Genomic DNA, 20,212 nt, shown 5'->3' on the forward strand with positions numbered 1-20,212 from the left:
ATATTGGGAATCATCTGAAAGTAGGTTATGGAGAGCATGGAACTTCCTTCCCACTTTCGATGGGCCGCAGATTATATTTCTCCAGGACTCTTTTTGCAGACAGAGTGGAACTATGAGGCTGTGGGTTTTATTCAGAGACTCAATTCCCCCTCCTCTGCCTGCACAGCTGAAGCTACAGCTCTGTTCCCCAAGCCCAACTCTAGGGCTATGGCTGGCTTCCCTAAAGCCACCCTGGTCCTCTGCTGTGTTTCCTGCCCTAGCTTTGAATTCTCTCAATGTCACTAGCACCTGCAGACTTCCCTTTCTTTCTTTTGAGCTTTGCTGTGTATTAACTTTGTTGCTATTTCGCCCCTGCATTTCTTTGTGTTTTTGGCAGGGAGACCTGAGCATGACCTGCCAGCTCAGTCTTCCATATGCCTGAAGGTACTTCCTCTGGGAATTTATTCTTGTATTTAGCAACCTTGCTAGAAGGATTCCTTATACTTAGACTAAATTTTTCAAAGATACTCTCATGACATCATAGTGAAGATGGTAAGAATAATGACAATGATGAGAGTTACTGTAAGTTGAATACCTACTGTTCTGACTTAATCCTTGCAACAACCCTCTAAGATAAGGATAACAACCAGCATGATACTGACATGAAACTAAACTCACCCCGGATTTGAAGCTCCAGTGGCTCTTGCCTTCTCCTTCTTTCCACGCTAACCACACTGGACTTCTTAAACCCTAACTCTCCCTCCCCACACTCTTTTGCTTTCAAAGAAGCTATCTGTACTTTCTGGAACAATCTTTCCTGCCCTCTTTGCTGAGATATCTCCAACTCATCAATCTTTAGACATTTTCTCAGAGACAAAGACTTTCTCATTTCTTCAGATTAAAGTCGTCTGTCATGCTTCCACTATGTTTTGTCTTGCCTTTTGAAGCACTCATAATGTTGGATGTTTGTTTAATGGCTGTATTCCCCACTACACTGCAGGTGTGATTAGCTGGGACTATGTCTAGCTTATTCATTCATTCAACAAACACTTCTGAATATATACTAGAGAGAAGACAAAAATCTCTGTCCTCAATGGACTCATATTCTAGGGGGGAGAGGTCAACAATAAACAAAAAGGAGCAGTAAAATAAATGGTATCTGAGGTGGTGATAGATGCTCTGGAGAAAATTCAAGGAGGGAAGGAGATAGGAGTGAGGGGAAGAGGAGTTAGCAATTCTGAATTAGCAGGTCAGAAACTACCTCATTAAGGTGACATTCCAGCCAAAACTGAAGTTCTGGGAGGCAAGCCACACAGATATCTAGGGAAGACCATTTTGGAGAGAATTACAGGCATCAATACTCAGGGGTAGGAGCCTGCCCAGCATATGTGAGGAGGTAGAGCAAGGAGCACAGTGTGGTCAGATTAAAGTAAGAGAGAAAATCAGGGAGCTAAAGGAGACCAGGTTGTAGAGGTTCCTGTAAGGGCTTTTTAATTTTTAATTTTTTTTTTTTTTAAAGTAATCCCTACACCCAAGGTGGGGCTCATACTTATGGCCCTGAGATCAAGAGCTGCGTGCTCTACTGACTGAGCCAGCCAGGCGCCCTGGGCTTTGGCTTTTATGCACAGACAGGAGGAGCAATCCGATGGTTTTGAATGTGGGTGACATGATCTGACTTCATTTTATCCGAGCCACTCTAGCTGCTGTGTTGAGAAGAGGTAGCAGAAAAACAAGGGCTAAAGTATCAAGACCAATAAAACAGGTGAAATATGATATTGACTTAGACAAGGGTGGTCACAGAAATGGCTGGATTGTGGGTATCTTTTGAAGGTAGAAACAACAGGATCTGCTGACAGACTCATTTCTTTGACTATGTGCCTGATACATTGTAGGTGCTCTATAAATATCTGTTGAAGTAATGAATAAATGACTCTGAAGTTCATGGTCTTAATCACCGCGTTACATTTTCCTTAGTAACAACCTCAGTGTAACTGCTGAATTCTCAGTAGAGATGAATGTACAGGAAGCTACTGTAGAATAATAGACTGAACAGGTGATCTAAAGTCTTAAGAACTGAATTTAAGGGGCGCCTGGCTGGTTCAGTTGGTAGAGCGAGTGCCTCTTGATTTTGGGGTTGTGGATTCAAGCCTGAGTTGAGTGTAGAGATTACTTAAAAATAAATCTTAAAAAAAAGAACTGGGTTTAAGCCTTGGCTTTGATAAGTATAAACTGCAATCTTGGGATCTTGGGTAAGTTAACTAATTTCTGTTTTTTTTTTTTTTTTTTTTAGCATCTGTAAGATGGCGGATCATATCCAGCGCATACGGTTGAAGAGAAGATAAAAATAATATCCATCCACAGATAGGGAAAAAGCATTATAAGTTATAAAGGACTCTATAATTCTCAGCTATTGTTAAGGACTAGGCCCCTAGGGGCGCCTGGGTAGCTCAGTTGGTTAAGCAACTGCCTTAGGCTCAGGTCATGATCCTGGAGTCCCAGGATCAAGTCCCCCATCGGGCTCCCTGCTCAGCAGGGAGTCAGCTTCTCCCTCTGACCCTCCTCCCTCTCATGCTCTCTATCATTCTCTCTCTCAGTAAATAAATAAAAATCTTAAAAAAAGAAGAAAAAGAAAAAGAACTAGGCCTCTGACAAGAAAACAGCTTTTATACTTGACTCTCATATCATTTGACCTATCTTTTCATAAAATCACTTAAGTCCCAGCTTTGTTATATACAGACACCAGAGCTGTATAGGTAAGAGCTGATTTCAAGGCAAAGATCATTGTCAACAAATTCCTCAGCTTTCTCTTTTTCAGGTCAAATCAATGATTCTTTAAACTTTTCATCATGTTCTATTCCCTAGCACTTTAAAGCTTCCCTTTAAAGGTAAGGCCTTTAGGTAACGCCCTTGTCACCATGTAACTGCCTTATTCTTCTTCTAACATTTCGGTTCTGGGAGAAGCTTTTGATGTCATCTATCTACCTTACAATCCTAGATTAATGGGAATAGGACTGCATATTTGTTACATTTGAGCCAAATGATTACATTACTCTGTAGAATCTTGAGTTTGCTACATCTTATTCTTTAATCAAAAATTTTCCAAACCTCAGAGTTGAAATATGATGATACTTGTTGTCCTGGATCATCTCTGCCTTTGTCACTTTTCTGTGTAGATTTAATAAAACCAGGTGGTAGTGCAGGACCTATTATAGGCCTGAAAAATAAAATGTACCTTTAACATTCTCCCTAACTTCAAAAAAAGCAGTTTTTAGAATCAAAGATCACAAATATAAAGCCAAATAACAGCAAATGTTGAAAATGAGAACTTTATTTAACATATTATTTTTATTTTATAACCTAGTATTTTCCCATTTAGTAGTATCTTTAAAAAAATCTAATTTTCTCATTTTTACTTTCTATTTGTTAGTCAATGCTAAGATACTAAACCAGTAATTCTCAAATCTTTGTGGCAGTGGTGAATACCCGCTTCCTAAAAGAACTACATTAAAGAAAAATAACAATTTCTTAAAAGTCCTTATTAAGAATTAAAGCCTGTGAAGATCTTTTTCTATTTTGTGCTTTGGCTTTCACTTTTGATCGTCACTGTCCATTGACACATTCTTCAGGGGCAATCTAACTATAGTCAGAACTCCTTTAAGTAGAAATTGAGTTCTAAGAATGTAAACAGCACATGCACACAGCAGATGTTGGCAATTTATGGCTACGTGTGCCAAGGTAGTATAAAAATCTAACATCGTCCTCGCTAATGATCTAATAAATACGTGGAGGTCTACAAGAATGAATGTAAGTCACGCGAGACCTCCAGACAAGGGAAAAGGTGCTGTGCTAACCACATGTCAACCAGAGCATCTTTCTGTTTCCTTCAAACAACCCTGGTTGGTATAAGTCACTCCATCTTCTAGGTGAGCAAAATCATGCCCAAGGACATCACAAATTAGTAAGTGGCTGAGCTAGAGTTTGAACCCTGGTCTCCTTGATGCCAAAGTTCATTTTCTTTCAAGCTGCCCCACTGCCACATTTCTGAGGGAACAGACATCAGTCCAGATGGGAGAAGTGCCTAAAATCTGGGTCTTAAAAAGAGAAAGCCTTACGTCAGGGAAAAAAATAACAGAGACAAGATATTTTCTCCTTTCTTTTGTGCTTTTCAGTTTCTTCATCCTTTCTTTCATACCAGTGTTTTTCCCAGAGATGTTACTGTGCCAGGATTACCAACCAGCATGGCACTGAAGTCCTAAGCTGAATTTTCCAGGTTGCACTGTGTTCAACTAGAGCCTCAGAGATAAGCTTCTTGGCAGAGAAAAAAATACTACCCAGAGTCAGCAGGTCTGGGTTCTGATCCTGGCCATTTAATAGCCAAAATAAAACTCTCAAGAAAGAATTTGCTGTACATCTAATAATGTGTTTTCTTGAAAGGAATGTTATGCCCCAGTGGTCAGCAAATTTTCTGTAAAAGGCCAAATAGGACATTTTAGGCTTTGAGGGCCATCTATAGGGCTCTTAGGCATGCCTGTCTTTGTTCTTTAAATGATCCTTTAAAGATTATTCTTGGCTTGGGGGCCATATAAAATCAGTGGAGAGTCTATCCCTATTAATCTAAACGGACCAAAGTAATATGAAAATTGGAGCTGACGAATGTGATTACAAAGTTTGAATGTAAAAAGTACAATGTACTTTTCTATTTGCTCTTGCGTATTAGTAATAGTGTTCTGGTATAAACAATTTGGTGTGCAACTTCATATCCAGCATTTAAAAATTTTTAATTCTGAGAAGAAGATAGGAATCAATACTTACTATATACTTACTTGGGGCCAGGCATCACGTAAGAGACATACACACACACGTGTATATGTATGTAAATATGAAATCTCAATCATCACAACAGTTTTGAAAGGTACTTGTTGTTATCCTATTTTTCAGATGGCAAATTTGAGGTACAGGGAAGTTAGTCAAATTGTTTAATGTGGCATACAGGAATTATTTCTTCTGTCACCAAATAACTAAGAAAGCATCTGATTTTAAAGTCAAATACCAGGATTCCAGCCCCAGGCCAGATAGGATACTAACTATGTGTGCAACCTTATCTATTTAAAAAAAGGGGGGAAGAAGGATAATGTTCCAGTCTACTATAAAACACTCTTATGAGCACTAAGAGATGTGGAAGTTTTTTTATAAACTACAATTAAATAATCATTTTTGTTATAGGAAACAACTACTTTTCCCTATGCATTTCAAATGTTATATAAATCTCTAAGTTAACAACAATTTCGGACAACTCTTCAGTGAATTAACAAACGCTAATTGAAATATTTAAAAAGACAGGCTTGAACTATCACACATTATTACCTTGGAGGAGAATCATCCTGCTTTTTAAATCCAGGAGGAAGAGCTGGTCCAAAAAACCCTTCATCATCATCATCGTCGTCGTCATCTTGATTTCTCCTCTGTTTTCTAAAAACACAGTAGCGCAACTTTATGCAATTTTTTTTCATAGAGAAATTTTAAGTTTTAAAGGAAGCACTAACTCCAACTAGTTGTATAAATACTGAAACAATAAATTACTCTTGCCCAGTAAGAACAAATGGATACCACAGTAGATCTTGTACTAACCTTTTCCTGGAATTTATTTTTTGGTTAATTCTCTACAGCAGGAATACTTTATCAGTTTTCTGTATTTTCTACAGTGTTAATTAAAGATTCCACTTGCTGAGGTTTTGAACCTCAGTCTACATGCTGAAAGTTTTTGAGCAAAAAGTTCATGACTCTTGATTTTAATCTCATTCAGAAAGGGTTTTAAGTTGCTATTTCTGTCTCATAATCTTTAAAATGCATCAAAAAAAATCTTGCACCCAATACTAAACAAAGATTCCACTTCTTATGTTCATGCACCTATAGTAAGTAAGATTGTTAGAGGGAAATCATTCATTTACTTAAGCAAAAACCATCCACTGCATAAATAATTTTTAAAAGAAATGCTATGGCTTATTTAGAATATTTAGTCACTTCAGTAATCCCTTTGGGAAAAATCCTTTTTATAAAAATTTAATTGAAATCCTAGGAATCTCCACAGCTATCTGCTACTAGAATCCATTTCTTTCTCAAAAGTATAGTTCATGAGGCAATACCATATGAAAGGATTTCTTTTTGTGCTGTAAAAATACAGATACGGTGTTCTCTGACTAGCTTCTGTTCCAGCCAATGTATACTAGGTTTGAAGCTTGGTTTATCATTTAATTTAAGTGACTGACCTTGCCACTGGACTGGTGTCATCTTCTTCAGATTCTTGATTTTCTTCTTCATATAATGAACTACTGTCCTCATCGCTGTCTGAGGACTCCGAGCTACTGCTTTTATAATTAGGGGGCAGAGCTGGCCCTGCAACTAAAGAAAATTTCATGTGTAAGTCCTAGCCAGCCACAACTGTTTCAATGAACCCCTTAGCTGACATCTTATATTTTCTTTTCTGAAATGCACAGCACTCGCTGGCTATCACTTATTACAAACTTTAATTTCATTTGTTCCTATTTTGTGTGTGGTGGTTTTGTCTTTCCAACTCCAGGAGGGCAGAAATCATGTCTTATGTAGTATGAGATTCACAAAAAAATTAATACCCAAACTTGTAACTATAACAATGGCACATAACTTCCCTGACATCTTACAATTTTTGCACTGGTTGCCATTTTGGTTGGTGCAACTGCCAAAATAGTTTCATGAGTTTTTGTTCTTACAGACAGCATGTGGTAGACAGTATTTACGGAACGGTGCTAACCAAGCAACAAATTTGCCATTGCATACTCTAATGTATCAATCATCAAAACTATCCATTCTGGTTTCTGATTAAGAACCACCACTTTAAAAAGTATCTTTCCTGGCATCACCATACTTCTCAGTTTTTTTAAGATTTTTATTTATCTGAGAGTGAGTGAGAGAGAGAGTGAGAGAGAGAGAGCACGCACAAGCAGGGGCAGAGGGAGAGGGAGAGGGAGAAGCAGATTCCCCTGCTGAACAGGGAGCCTGACTCGGGGCTTGATCCCAGAACCCCAGAATCATGACCTGAGCTGAAGGCAGATGCTTAACTGACTGAGCCACCCGGGTGCCCCTCAGTTTTCTTTTTGAGATGATTTTTCAAGCAGAAATAAAAATTAGAGTCACTCTAAGCTTTACTGCTTACTAGTAGAGACACAGAGAAGAGAATGAGGCTACACCAGGAAGGGGATGCCAGGGAGGGGGGTGGGAGTTTTCTGGACCCATTCACCACAACGACTTACTCTCACTTTACAACTTAGCAAAATTATAAATTACTGCATGATGCCAATGCATGATGTCATGATGTCACACATGTCTATGTAGAACCTGAGTAGTGATGCTAAAACTCTACTGCCACAGTTCCCAAGCTTGGAGGTTTATCACATTGCCAAAATATTTAAAAAAAAAAAAGATTCCTGGGCCCTTTCCACCAAGATTCTGATTCAGCTGGAGTAGGGCATGAAAATATGATTTTCCAAAGAGCTTCCTTGATATGCTATTAATAACAACAAAAACCTGAACATAATAAATATAAGACAAATAACATGTCTTGAGTTCTGATATGCTATGCACTTTTAAAAAAAAGTAATCTCTACACCCAGCACAGGGCTTGAACCCACAACCCTGAGATCAAGAGTTGTATGCTACACTGACTGAGCCAGCCGGGCACCCCTTCTACACCCTGTTTTAAGAGAGTCACATGCAGGGGTGCTTGGGTGGCTCAGTTGGGGGTTAAGTGTCTGATTCTTTTTTTTTTTTTTTTAAGATTTTATTTATTTGTCAGAGAGAGAGAGCACAAACAGGTGGAGCGGCAGACGGAGAAGCCGGGAGATGTGGGACTCCATCCCAAGACCCTGGGATCATGACCTGTGCTGAAGGCAGACACTTAACTGATTGAGCCACCCAGGCATCCCTAAGTGTTTGATTCTTGATCTCAGCTCAGGTCTTGATCTCAGGGTCATGAATTAAAGCCCTGCACTGGGCTCCATGCATTAACCATTAACTTATTTAATTCTAAGGGTAGTAGTATTATTTTTATTTTTCAGATGAGGAAACTGAGGCAGAAAACAACTTTCCCAACTTCACACAATTCAACAAGGGAGTTGGGATATGAACCCAGGAGTCTGATTTCAGAGCCCATACCCTTAATCACTATTACTGGACAACATTCAACAAAGAGTCAACATCCGTCCATCCAACAAATATTTACTGAGTAAATACTTCTACAAAAACAACATAAAAAGGAAACAAATATAAAGAGTGACTGGGGATATGTGGGAAAGTAATTTTAAAGAGGTCAGGGAAGGCCTCTCAGAGAAAACAACATCTGAATGGAGACTTAAATGATGAGATGACAGTGGCCATCCAACTGAGGAAAGAACATTCTAGATGGAGAAATAGCGAGTGCAAAAGTCCTATGGAGAAAACAAGCTTGATATGCTTGAAGGACAAAAAGACTTGTGTAGCTAAAGCCAAGTCGGTAAAATGACAAGATGAGGCTGGGATAGTTTAAAGGGGCCAGACTGTATTCTTTGGAGTCAGACTCTTTGGCTTTGAATTCCAGCTTAGCTGCAAACTAGCTGTGTGATTTGGATGTTATTTATTTATTAAAGATTTATTTATTTATTTGAGAGAGACAAAGCACGTGCAAGCAGGGAGAGGGAGACTCTCAAGCAGACACCCCCCACTCCCCAAGTGGGAGTCTGACATGGGGCTTGATCTCACAACCCTAAGATCACGACCTGAACTGAAACCAAGAGCCAGTTGCTCAACCGACTGAGTCACCGGGGTGCCCCTGGATCTTATTTAACCATCCTGTGTTATACTCTTGATCTGTAAAATGAGGTTAATAATATTTCCAATCTCACTAGGCTGTTGTGAAGATCACATCAGTTAACACATGCAAAGCATCTAACACAGTAGCTGGCATACAGTAAGCACTCAATACATACTAATATGAGATGTGGTAAGGAGTTTGGATTTTAATAACAGGCAGTCACTGAGAGGTTTTAAGTCTGGAGAGATCATTGGAATTACTTTTTGTTTTTTTTTTTAACATGTCTGCTTATGGACAACAGACTAGGAGATTGGGAGCAAGGGAGACAAGTTAGAAAGCTGGCAAGAAATGGTTTGATTTCCAACATAATGTGAAGGAAAGGCAAAGAGGACTTGCTAATGGTCTGGATGAGAGAAGTGACGGGGGGGAAAAAAGAACTTGAGGATGAGTCTTAGGTTTCTGGCCTGACTGGCTAGCTAGGAGGATGGTAATGCTATTCTCTAATAGGAGGAAGACTAAGAGGGAAGCAGGTTTGGGGGAAGTGTCAAGAGTTTGTTTTCCACATCTTTTTTTAAGATTATTTATTTAAGTAATCTCTGCACTCAACATGGGATTTGAACTCATGACCCCAACATCGAGAGTTGCAACTCTTCTGACTGAGCCAGTCAGGTGCCCCAAGAGTTTGCTTTTCACATTGTAAGTTGAACATGACCACTAAACATGTCAGTGGCACTACCAGTGGTACTTGGGTATAGTTGGTATAAAGCTCAGGGGAAAAGTTAGGGCCGGTTCTGGAACATTTGGTCAATTTCTGAACATTCTTTTCCTATCCCCTCTTGATGTACTTTTATAGACAAATACTCAATATACAGTAAGTTGACTTAAAAATCCAAACTGTTATCTTAAAAAATTTGATGCATTTTTTCCAATATTCTTCTATATGTCATTAAATAAAGGCAGGTATTTTAGAACATACTAAACTAGTAATATAGCATGCCTAGAAAAGAACAATCAAGCAGCAAAAAGAGGAAAATATTAAGAATTAAGGGATAGGATCCATGTCTCCAACTCCTGTTCAAGAATGAGTGAAGTGAGCATGTGAGTGTTCCCCAACTATACATGGAGATCATATCTGACTTGTAACCTTAATGAATAATGTCTTTGCTAATTTCTAATGATCTCTTTATGTATTTTAATTCCTAGAGAAAATACCTTTTCGACTATAGCAAGAAGGGGAGGATACCACCTTCCATAAATACCCTTCTTCAAAACTCTGGAGGTCACAGCTTGACCACAAAGACTAGAGGATTACATTTCCCTTTCATAGTGATTGTCTCTTACATCTTCCTCTTCATTCTGCATATTAAAGAGAAAATTTTTTTCTCTTTTGCTTCCATCTTTTCTTATATGAGAGTGTTACCAATGTAATTTGTCAATTTGACATTAACTGGCTAATTTTGGATTGGTTTGGATCAAGAAGAGATTTTACGGGGCGCCTGACTGACTCAGTCTGTAGAGCATGTCTCTTGATCTCAGGGTTGTAGGTTCAAGCTCCACGCTGGGTGTAGAGATTATTTAAAAATGAAATCTTAAAAAGAAAAAAAGAGATTTTACTATTCTTTTATACAGTTCAAATGATTAAAAGACTAAATGGTCTAAATATGTGCTGTCCTTGGTTTTATAACTAACAGATAAACTTGCCTTAAATTTTTATGTTTTGTTTTGTTTTCTGCCTTAAATTTTTAAAGAAACAAGTGTGGTATATAAGAAAGAAAATAGTTAAATAGATGAAGATAAAAACTCATCTGAGAAGAATGCAAAGCCTTATTTCTTAAAAATGATCACAGGAAAAATAATGTAAAAGAGTGAGATTCTACTTGGGTTGTATCAAAGGAAATAACTATTATATAATGAAGTAACAGAATATTAAGAAACAGTGACCTAAAAAGGAAAAAGAATATTGAAAAAGAAGTTGGTATAAGCCACACTATAGACTTTCTAATAAAATTAAGGACACACCTGGCTTCACTTTTTTCTAGTTATCCTTCTTTAGAACTGTATAAATTGTCTCAAAATTATTTTAGGTACTTGTAATGAACTAGTTCATCTCTGTCCTAAAACAATAATGCTATATTATAATTATTAAGGTAGCTCTCCCACTGCAATGGTAATTTTACAAATAGGTAATAAATTCCATGAGAATAGGGGTTATGCCTTATATTTCATTATTTTTTCCCTTGTAACATCTGTAACATGAAATTATGCACAGAAAAAAATATATTCAGTATGGTAAATAAAACCTCATTATAGGGGCACCTGGGTGGCTCAGTTGGTTAAACATCCAACTCTTAATTTCTGCTTGGGTCACGATTGTAGGGTCATGAGACTGAGCCCTGTATCGGGTCCGCACTGGGCTTGAAGCCTGCTTGCGATTCTCTCTCTCCCTCTCCATCTGCTCCCCCACCCTCAACCCCCATGTACACACGCGTTCTCTTTCTCTTAAAGAAATGACCTTCATTACAGATCAGCTATGGATTCTGATTATAGGGAACACTAACTTAGAACCCCAGTTAAATGAAATGATATTCCCACCAAAAGCAATCCCATTCTTGTTAGTAGACTTATATACTACAATAAAATTGTACTCCTTTATGTTTTGAATTTCAACAAAAATTTATGAAAATTTGTTTTCTCTCTTATTGTATACATACTTTCACACTAATCTTGATTTTGCCTGTTAACCTGCAAAGCCTAAAATGTTTACTATCTGGTCCTTTATAGGAAAAGAATGCTGATCCTGTGACAAGATTAAGCACAGAAATATCAGTAAGGAGAACCCAACTCAGTCTTTTGTAGGGAATAGATAGTTACGTCAGAAAATGTTTCCTAGAGAAAGTGATGGTTGGGGTGGGGCTGAAGGATTCAAGTGACTTAGCTGGTGAGGACTGGAGGAAGGGCAGTCCAGGCAGAGGCAAAGCATCTCCAAAGAACTGGAAGCATAAGGCCTACCACATTTAGAAAAACTGAAATGTGATCAGGGGGCTGGAACCAAGAATGGATAGAAAGGAGGGATCCATGGGGTTAAATGTTGCTGTGGGGTCAAGCAAGGTCAGGACTAAAAAAGAGTGCTTTGGATTTTAGCAAAACGTGCTGAAAAACAATTGGTGGGTGGTCCTTATTTATTTTCACAGTGGATTTAGTGACAGCATTCTCAGCAGACTGCCAAGAACAGAAGCCAGAATGTAGTGGGTTAAGAAGCTACAATGCAGGGGGTAAGGAGAAAATGGAGAGGATTCAGAGAGAAAGAATACTAGCTACAGGGGGATGTAGAGTAGAATTTTCATAAAGATGGGAAAGACTGGAATACTTTGGTCAAATGCTACAGGCAAGGAACCCTGAGAACAAATAAGGGAAGGGATTCAGAGTAAAAATGGAAGGCTTAGCCTTAAAAGAAAGTAGTGTACCTTTTCTACTGTAATCAAAGGGAAGACAAAAACGCGGGGCATACATTCAGGGAAGTTTTAAGCATAGTGACAGAAAACTGAGGAAGATCTTTTAAGATGGCATTTATTCCTAAGCAAAGTAGAGAGAGAGACAGTCTCAGAAAGGAAAAGAGGCTTTTAAAAAACCATGGTTGATAATGGGAAAGAGAGCTGCATGGGGAAGCCTCTGAGGATTGCTGGGCAGAGCTGAGAACCCAACTGGGGAGGAGACTAATTTTTAGTAACATTAGCCTGTGGAGATCTGAGGTTTTTTCTAGCAGCATTTGGAAGGCTGGAGGTAGGCTCACGAGAGGTCACCATTTGGATTCATCTAGAGCTGGGTTTTGCCAGATGGGTTTAACAGAATCCTGAATGGGTAAGGCAGTTGAAAATACTACAAGAGAGGGGATGAAGTGATGGATCGTGAAGTCTAGGTCAAGCAGGGGCAGAAGTGATTAAATGAAGGAGGCCAAAAAGGACAGAGGGCAGAGAGAGACTGCATAGCTTAATGAGGTTTTAAAACAAAAATGAAAAAACAAGTATAACAGGAATAACTGAATGAGAATGATGGCTGAATAAGGGATTCTTGCTCTGAATGAAATGTGAATTTAAGTTTTCAGAGATGGACGAGTCCAGTGTGTGATTACAAATACAGCTGAAATTAGTGGAGGTGAAGGTCATTGCACATGAGGAATCTGGAGTTGGAGTCAAAATAGCCAAGGCTCCACTTAGCTTCCACAAAGCAGCATCTGGAGGATATGGCCTGGTCTTGAGAAAACATTTCCCCCTCCAGTTTTTCTAATGACATGATCTGAGGGGACATTTCCCAGCATTCAATATTCTAGAGTATTTGAATAAAGTTAATTTGTTCCATCTCAGACCTGTGTGCTCACTCCCTCCTCCGAATTCTGTCAGTGATCTCTTTCAGGGACGTAGCTGAGTATGAGGGACACAGGGCAGGTATCCGACTGGGTTTCTGGTGCATGCTACAACACTGATGAACCCGAAGACATTATGGTAAGTGAAATAAGCCAGTCACAAAAAGATACTGTATGATGCCACTTATTTTTTTTTTTAAGATTTTTATTTATTTATTTATATGAGAGAGAGAGAGAGAGAGTAAAAGCACGCTGAGCAGGGAGCCTGACACGGGACTCGATCCCAGGACCCCAGGGATCATGACCTGAGTTGAAGCAGACTTTTAACTGACTGAGCCACCCAGGTGCCTCTGTATGATTCCACTTGTATGAGAGACCTAGAGTAGTTAAATTCATGGAGACAGAAAGTAAAATGGTGATTGCCAGCGGCTGGGGGAAGTGGGAACGGGGACTCACTGTTTAATGGGTACAGAGTTTCAGTTTTGCAAGAAGAAAAGTGTTCTGGAAATGGACAGTGGTGATGGTTGCACAATGTGAATGTACTTAATGATGAATGATACATTTAAAAATGGTTAGCATGGGGCGCCTCGGTGGCTCAGTCGTCAAGCATCTGCCTTCAGCTCAGGTCATGGTCCCAGGGTCCTGGGATTGAGCCCCCCGCATCGGGCTCCCTGCTCCGAGGGAAGCCTGCTTCTCCCTCTCCCACCCCCCTGCTTGTGTTCCCTCTCTCGCTGTGTCTCTCTCTGTCAAATAAATAAATAAAATCTTTAAAAAAAAATGGTTAGCATGGTAAATGTTATGTACATTTTATCCTGAATGAAAAAGAAAAAAAACTAGATGCACATATATGGTCACATGATAAATAAAGAAGGTGACATTACAGTATCATAGAGAAGGGAGGGTGATGGGCCAAATGGATACCTGTGAAGAAAAAAAATAAATCTTCACCCCTATCTCACATCATACACAAATACCAATTCCAGAACTGCAAATATAAATGTGAAAGCCTAAAACAATAAAGCTTGCAGGATAAAATGAAGAACAACTCTGTAACCTTAGAGGAGGAAAGGACTACTTAAATAGGGTACAAAAAGCTCTAACCATAAAAGAAAAAAATACCTTAAAAATCAGAATATGTTAAAATTAAAAACTTCTGTTCATCGAAACATACTAATGAGAGAATGAAAAGGGAGGCCAGAGAATTAGAGAAGATATCTGCAACCACATAACTGAAAAATGACTTGTCAAAACTATATAAAGAACTCAATAGATCAGTTAAGGAAAGGCAGACAAATCAATGGAAAAATGAACAAAAGACTGACACACATCCGCATTTCCAAAAAAAAATATGAAAAGGTAGTGAACTTCATTTGTTATCAGAGAACTGCAAATTAAAACTACCATGAGATACTGCTACAAACCACCAGATTAAAAAGACAGAAACAACTAAGTGAGAGCATGGAATCATGAGAATTCTCATCCAGGCTGGTGGGCATGTAAATTGGTACTACATTGGAATGTGTTTGGCAGTATCCACTAAAGCTGAATAGATGCATATCCAATGATCCAAAAATTTCAAAAGGAATGCAACATGTGTTCACTAAAAGACATGTACTATAATGCATAGCAGGACTTTATTAACTGCCAAAAAAGGGAAACTATTCAAATGTCCATTGAGAGTAAAATGGGTAAGGAAACTGCAGAACATTCACATAATAGACTGCTAGACAGCAGTGACAATAAACAATCTGTAGTAACACCCACAATAATTCATCGACATGATGAATCTCACAAAACGTTATGCCAAAATATAAAGCCAGTTACAAAAAAAGTTCATATTGTATTTTTTCATTTACATACAGCACACAAAACCAATCTATGATAAGTCAAGACAGTAGTTCCCCTTTGGCTGAAAGAGGGATGGGGAGGCAGGTAGTGACTGGAAGATGGCACCAAGGGAAGGTCTATGGTGCGACCGAGTGTATTTCAAGGATACTGGTACTGATAAATTTCTTAAGAAACCAGACAGAAGAATAACGAGATAAAAAATATCTCAAGATGTTTTGGCAACAGTTTTAGGATCAGCCATCTAGGAGGTTATGAGGGCAACAGAATTATAGTAGGGGGGATTTTGTGTTAAAAATGACATGCTGTGTGCAAGAGGTTGTCCGTGGTGAAGGAGTGGCCAGCAAATATCTACCATGGATCTTCTCTGCTCCAGGCAGGAGTAAAACTTGGTCAAGACAGAGGGGGGTACATACACACACAGTGTTAAGTGCTGAGAGTGGGGGTGAGAGGAGAAGGAATACACAAAAGAAACAAACATTAAGAGAGTGGACGGAGAAAGGAGTACCTGAAATAAATGCTGCAGACTGATGGAAGTAAATCATAATAAAAGTACCTGTTTGGGAGATAGTGGTTGTTTACCTGCAAATCCTGCCTTGGTTTAAAATTAGGGAATATGGTGAACCAAAAAACAACATACATGTAGAAACCCAACTAAAAAACCTGGTTAACCCCACTTTTCTTCAACTGTAGTTGAACGGATCCTTCCTTGCTAAAAATAAAAACATGACTTGTTAGCCGTTATAACAGAAAGGAAATCTGGAAGAAAATCTCTAGGTGGAAACATGCCCCCCCCTCCAGTCAAAGAATGAAAATTAGATTAAGAAATCGGAGGGTTAGGGGCGCCTGGGTGGCTCAGTTCCTTAAGCGTCTGCCTTCCGCTGGGGTCGTGATCTCAGGGTCCTGGGATCCAGCCCTACATTGGGTTCCCTGCTCAGCGGGGCGTCTGCTTCTCCCTCTCCCTCTGCCTCTCCTCCCGGCTTGTGCTCTCTCTCCCTCTCACTCACTCTACTCTTTCTCAAATAAATACATAAAATCTTAAAAAATAAATGGGAGGGTTAGTTTTCCAGCTTTACTCTTTTCAACTTTGGTGTCAATCCCAATTAGAGCAAACATTAAGGGGGAGAGATAGGAAGCATTTATTTGGTAAGTGCCCACTCTATTAAGGGGAGATCATACTGTCATGGCGAGGCAGATATGTCACAGGTTATTTTTTTTTTAAAGTGTATTAAATATGTTACGTAATTAAGTAGAAGAAAACCTCGTGGGGGAAAAAGGAAGGCGTAACAATTCCTTGGAGAGTTTGGAAACGCTTCACTGACATTTAAGTTGGGCCTTGGAGAATGGAGTAGGAGCTTGTCGGGTATGTCAAGAAGTGGAGTGAGGCCAGAAAGAGCCTAGAGAATTGAGGAACGGCGCAGAAACTCGGGCTGGTTTCTGCACTGGGCTGTGTGTGTCGGATACAATGAGAGAAAGAGGGGCTAGGAAGGCAGGTCGGGGGCTAGGGAGCAAAGCATCTTCTTCAAGAGCCAAGAGCATCACACGTCAGAAAGCAATATGGCACAGAGGTTAGGAGCACTGGTTGTGTTCTAAATCGGGCTCCACCGTTTACCCGCTGTGTGATCTGGGCAACAGCCTGGGCCTCAGTATTCGCGTTTGTAACATGGAAATAATCTTTACCTTATACAGTTGCTAGATCGTTTAGCACAGGGTCCAGCCCATTCAGCGCTAAATGAGAAAACATCATCGTTGTATGATTACCAGCCCTCTCACCTCCCCGCGACAGCTAAAGAAGCAAAGTTAGCTCCGGTCGGCCGCGCCCACTTGCCACTGCTCCGCCCTTTCAGGCCTTAGACCTCTATTCAGAGAGTGGGGCCGGGCCAGAGAAGGGGCGGGCGGGCCTGGCGGGCAACGCCGCCGCTTACCAGGGCTGGGGTCTCGCTCCTCGTCCTCCGCTGTCCCGCGGGCCTTGAAGCCGGGCGGTAGCGCCGGCCCGATCAGATCCCTCGCCATCCGCGGTGGCGGACACGGGTCAAGCATACAACTCTACCCACGCAGAGTCAAGTCCACCCCGGGACCCGTCGCAAACGCAGGAGGTTTTTCCGGCCCCTACCAATGACGTAGAAGCCCCTGGTTGGCAGAGTCGGGTAATCGCGAGAACGGAAGTGACGCCTAAGGCTTGTTCCACATTCGCATGCTAGGTTCCCTACCTGGCGGGAGGCATGGCTGAGCAGGCTAGTGGTTTCGTGACTTCGGCGAGGTGGTTTCCAGCATCCGAACGGACCCCCACGGTGGGGCCTCTGAGCGACACTGCCGCGCCGCGGGACAACTGGATGCTCTGGGCAATGCGGCCGCCGCCACCACCACCGCTTTCGTCGTCGCCTCCCGTAGCAGGGTCACAGCCTTCCCCAGAGGAGCAGCACCTCCAGGAGGCCCAGGCTCTCCCCGAGGCGCCTCCTCCCTTCGACGCCCAGATTCTTCCCGGGGCACAGCCTCCCTTCGACGCCCAGTCTCCCCTTGATTCTCAGCCTCACCTCAGCGGCCAGCCTTCCTGGAATTTCCAGGCTTCCACATCATGGTACTGGAGACAGTCTCCTGGTGTTTTTCCTGGGCACCAGAACGCTCCGGGTAGGCTGTTATCCTCTCCTTACCACCCCTTTACTTTTCCTCTCCCCTTCTTCTCTCTCCCACTTTCCCCCTTTTCCTCTCTCTATTTCTGATTCTGCCCTGCACTCTTGGAGTCTGTTCGTTAATGTCCACAGTTTGTCCCACAGTAGTGTTTTCCCCGCCTATTCAGTCGGTTCAGCAGTTAGAATAAAGCGGTGTGTATTAGAAGGCAATGGGTGCTACGGAGAGAGACAAAGCAAAGAAGAATGATAGGTAGTGCAGTTTTAAATGTCAGTGTAGTCATAAACAAGGTGACATTCGAGCAAAGACTTCAGGGAGGTGAGGGATCAGAGCTGTGGGGAATAGGGATGAACTGCAAGTGCAAAGACCTTGAGGCAGGAGCTATAGATCAGAACCAAAGCCCATGTGGCTAGAGAGGAAGGAGCCTGGAGTGGAATTGTAGATTGGGGAAGAGGGCAGACCTGCTAGGGCCTTGTAGATGATGGGACTTTGACTTTTTACAACTCTGATAGGGGTAGTGCAGGGGAGTGACATGATTTGATTTATATTTTAGAAGGATTAATGTAGCTACTGATGGGAATCCACTTAAAGGGAAACGAATTGAGAAGCTTTTGCAAGTTATCCGAGTGAGAGATACTGGGGGCTTGGACCAGGATGGAGCTCAGGAGGTGATGAGAAGTGTTGGATTCTAGATCTGTTTTGAAGGTAGGGTAGGGCCAACACGATTTGCTGAAGGATCAGATATAAGGTGTGAGGTAAAAATGAGACAAGAATAACTTAAAGTTTTTTGCCAAACAAGCAGAAAGGATGGGAGTGGAACAGATTTGGAAGGAAGACCAGGAGTTGAGTTTGTGTCAAATAGAGATATTGAATAATAGGCTGTTAGTTTGTACTTTCCAGGGGAGATTTGTGGCTGGAGCTGTGAATTTGGGTGTCATCAGCATATAGATCATATTTAAAGCCACGAGATTGTTAACTTAAAACCGTTCTCTAACTGCATAAGATTTAATTTACATTAACTTTAATCCAAATCACTGTTTACTGTGTGCCAAATGCTGGGAATAGGAATGTGCCTAAAACAGTTCTAAGTCAGATGAGATGGGCTCATAAATGTAAATCAACGCATCGTGACTGGTGATGGAGGCATATGAAAGGTGATTTCAGAGTTTAGAGGAAGTTGGGGAAAGCTTTTGGAAGAAGTGTCTTGGGAGATGTTTAGGATTTAGGAAGAGATCCTTTTTAGACGGGGCAAAGAGGTGTGAGTACAAGGTGAGTTCTGAGAATTGCACTGTTCTGGTGTGACTGAAGCAAAGTAAGTGGAGGTATGGGGGGAAGAGTAGGATGAGAAAATAAACCGGGTTCTCATTAAAGGACTCTGGGAATCATTTATAGATTTTCCAGCAGGATTGTGACCAGTGGAGGATTATTTTTGTGGTGTCAGTGTGCAGGGTCTGTTGGAAGAGAGGGCTTAGGAACTGGAAGACAATGGGGGAGGCTGTCAGAGTAATCAAGGTGAAAGATAAGGGTTTCAGAGTTGGGTCATGGCAGTAATATTTCACAAGGCTCTGTTTTCCTGGTATAAAATTGATGCTGAAAGCACTATATTGGGATTTTATTGTTTACATTTCTAATGTTTGAAATAACTACAAGAAATTTCATCAGGTTAGAGTGGCTATTCCTTTCTTTACTTTGACACCTAAAGCATGTATGGACATGTAATCTTACCAATTACGTATTCATTTGAAAAATATTTATTTGGTAGACTAGTCTTAATCTTTGTTAATTTGTTTGAACTACTTCTTAGAAGAGGTAGTTTTTACTCAAGTATTTGTGACATGTTAGGGTAAATAAAAATTTAAAAATTGTGTAGTTGCAAATATTTATGGATTTCTTTTTGTTTTTTAGTTAAACTTCCTTATTTTCCACGAAAATATGATCCAAAGTTCACTGATGTCAACTTCCCTCCCAGTAGAAAACAGAAAAAAAAGGTATTTTTAAAGATATTCTTGAATGTGACACTTGGGTCCCTATGTCACTGTTTCATGCCTTTTGTTTCTATTACAACGGTCTCAGGGTTTTGCATCCATTTTTGACACAGTGAGGCCTTGCTATAATAGGATCTTTAAGGATCTTAGCTTTAAGTAAAAACTTTAAGCAAAATCTTTTTGAGAAATAAACGGAGAAATTGTAGAAAAAGCATTCAGTCCATTTCAGTATATTTTCATGAATAAATATAATTGAGAACTATGATTACTAGTAAATGTAAATGTTATTAAACCTTAGTGAACAAAAAAAATATATATATATGTACATGTACATTAGCGAATTGGGATAGGAAGGATGGAATTTAGGGAGAAGAATGGAAATCCAAACTCTTCTCTTGTAAAATTGAAAGTATGGAGTTAAGAACAAATTACAATGACACAAACCTTTTATTTTTTACGATTTTTCTTTATGACATGGATCTTTTAGGAACAAATATTTCTGTGATTAAAAAAAGCATTTGCGGGGCGCCTGGGTGGCTCAGTTGGTTAAGCGACTGCCTTCGGCTCAGGTCATGATCCTGGAGTCCCTGGATC

At 40.3% G+C, this 20,212-nt stretch overlaps 2 protein-coding genes across 2 annotated transcripts in view; one reads left to right on the plus strand and one right to left on the minus strand.

The window, feature by feature from the left end:
- Nucleotides 1–17,108, minus strand: part of GPALPP1 (GPALPP motifs containing 1) — a 35,885-nt gene extending 18,777 nt beyond the window's left edge. Inside the window, exons 1-4 of the mRNA XM_031031121.2 lie at nt 16,931–17,108; nt 6,246–6,378; nt 5,344–5,448; nt 3,085–3,193 (exon numbers count right to left, since the gene is read on the minus strand). Coding sequence (XP_030886981.1) covers nt 3,085–3,193; nt 5,344–5,448; nt 6,246–6,378; nt 16,931–17,045 — 462 coding nt within the window. The 5' untranslated portion in view covers nt 17,046–17,108. The remainder of the gene's footprint in view (nt 1–3,084; nt 3,194–5,343; nt 5,449–6,245; nt 6,379–16,930) is intronic.
- Nucleotides 17,109–17,172: 64 nt separating this feature from the next.
- Nucleotides 17,173–20,212, plus strand: part of NUFIP1 (nuclear FMR1 interacting protein 1) — a 46,814-nt gene continuing 43,774 nt past the window's right edge. Inside the window, exons 1-2 of the mRNA XM_081814945.1 lie at nt 17,173–17,633; nt 19,539–19,621. Coding sequence (XP_081671071.1) covers nt 17,228–17,633; nt 19,539–19,621 — 489 coding nt within the window. The 5' untranslated portion in view covers nt 17,173–17,227. The remainder of the gene's footprint in view (nt 17,634–19,538; nt 19,622–20,212) is intronic.

Source organism: Leptonychotes weddellii, chromosome 3 (assembly GCF_054177405.1).
Source record: "Leptonychotes weddellii isolate Sample4059 chromosome 3, ASM5417740v2, whole genome shotgun sequence".
Taxonomy (NCBI): domain Eukaryota; kingdom Metazoa; phylum Chordata; class Mammalia; order Carnivora; family Phocidae; genus Leptonychotes; species Leptonychotes weddellii.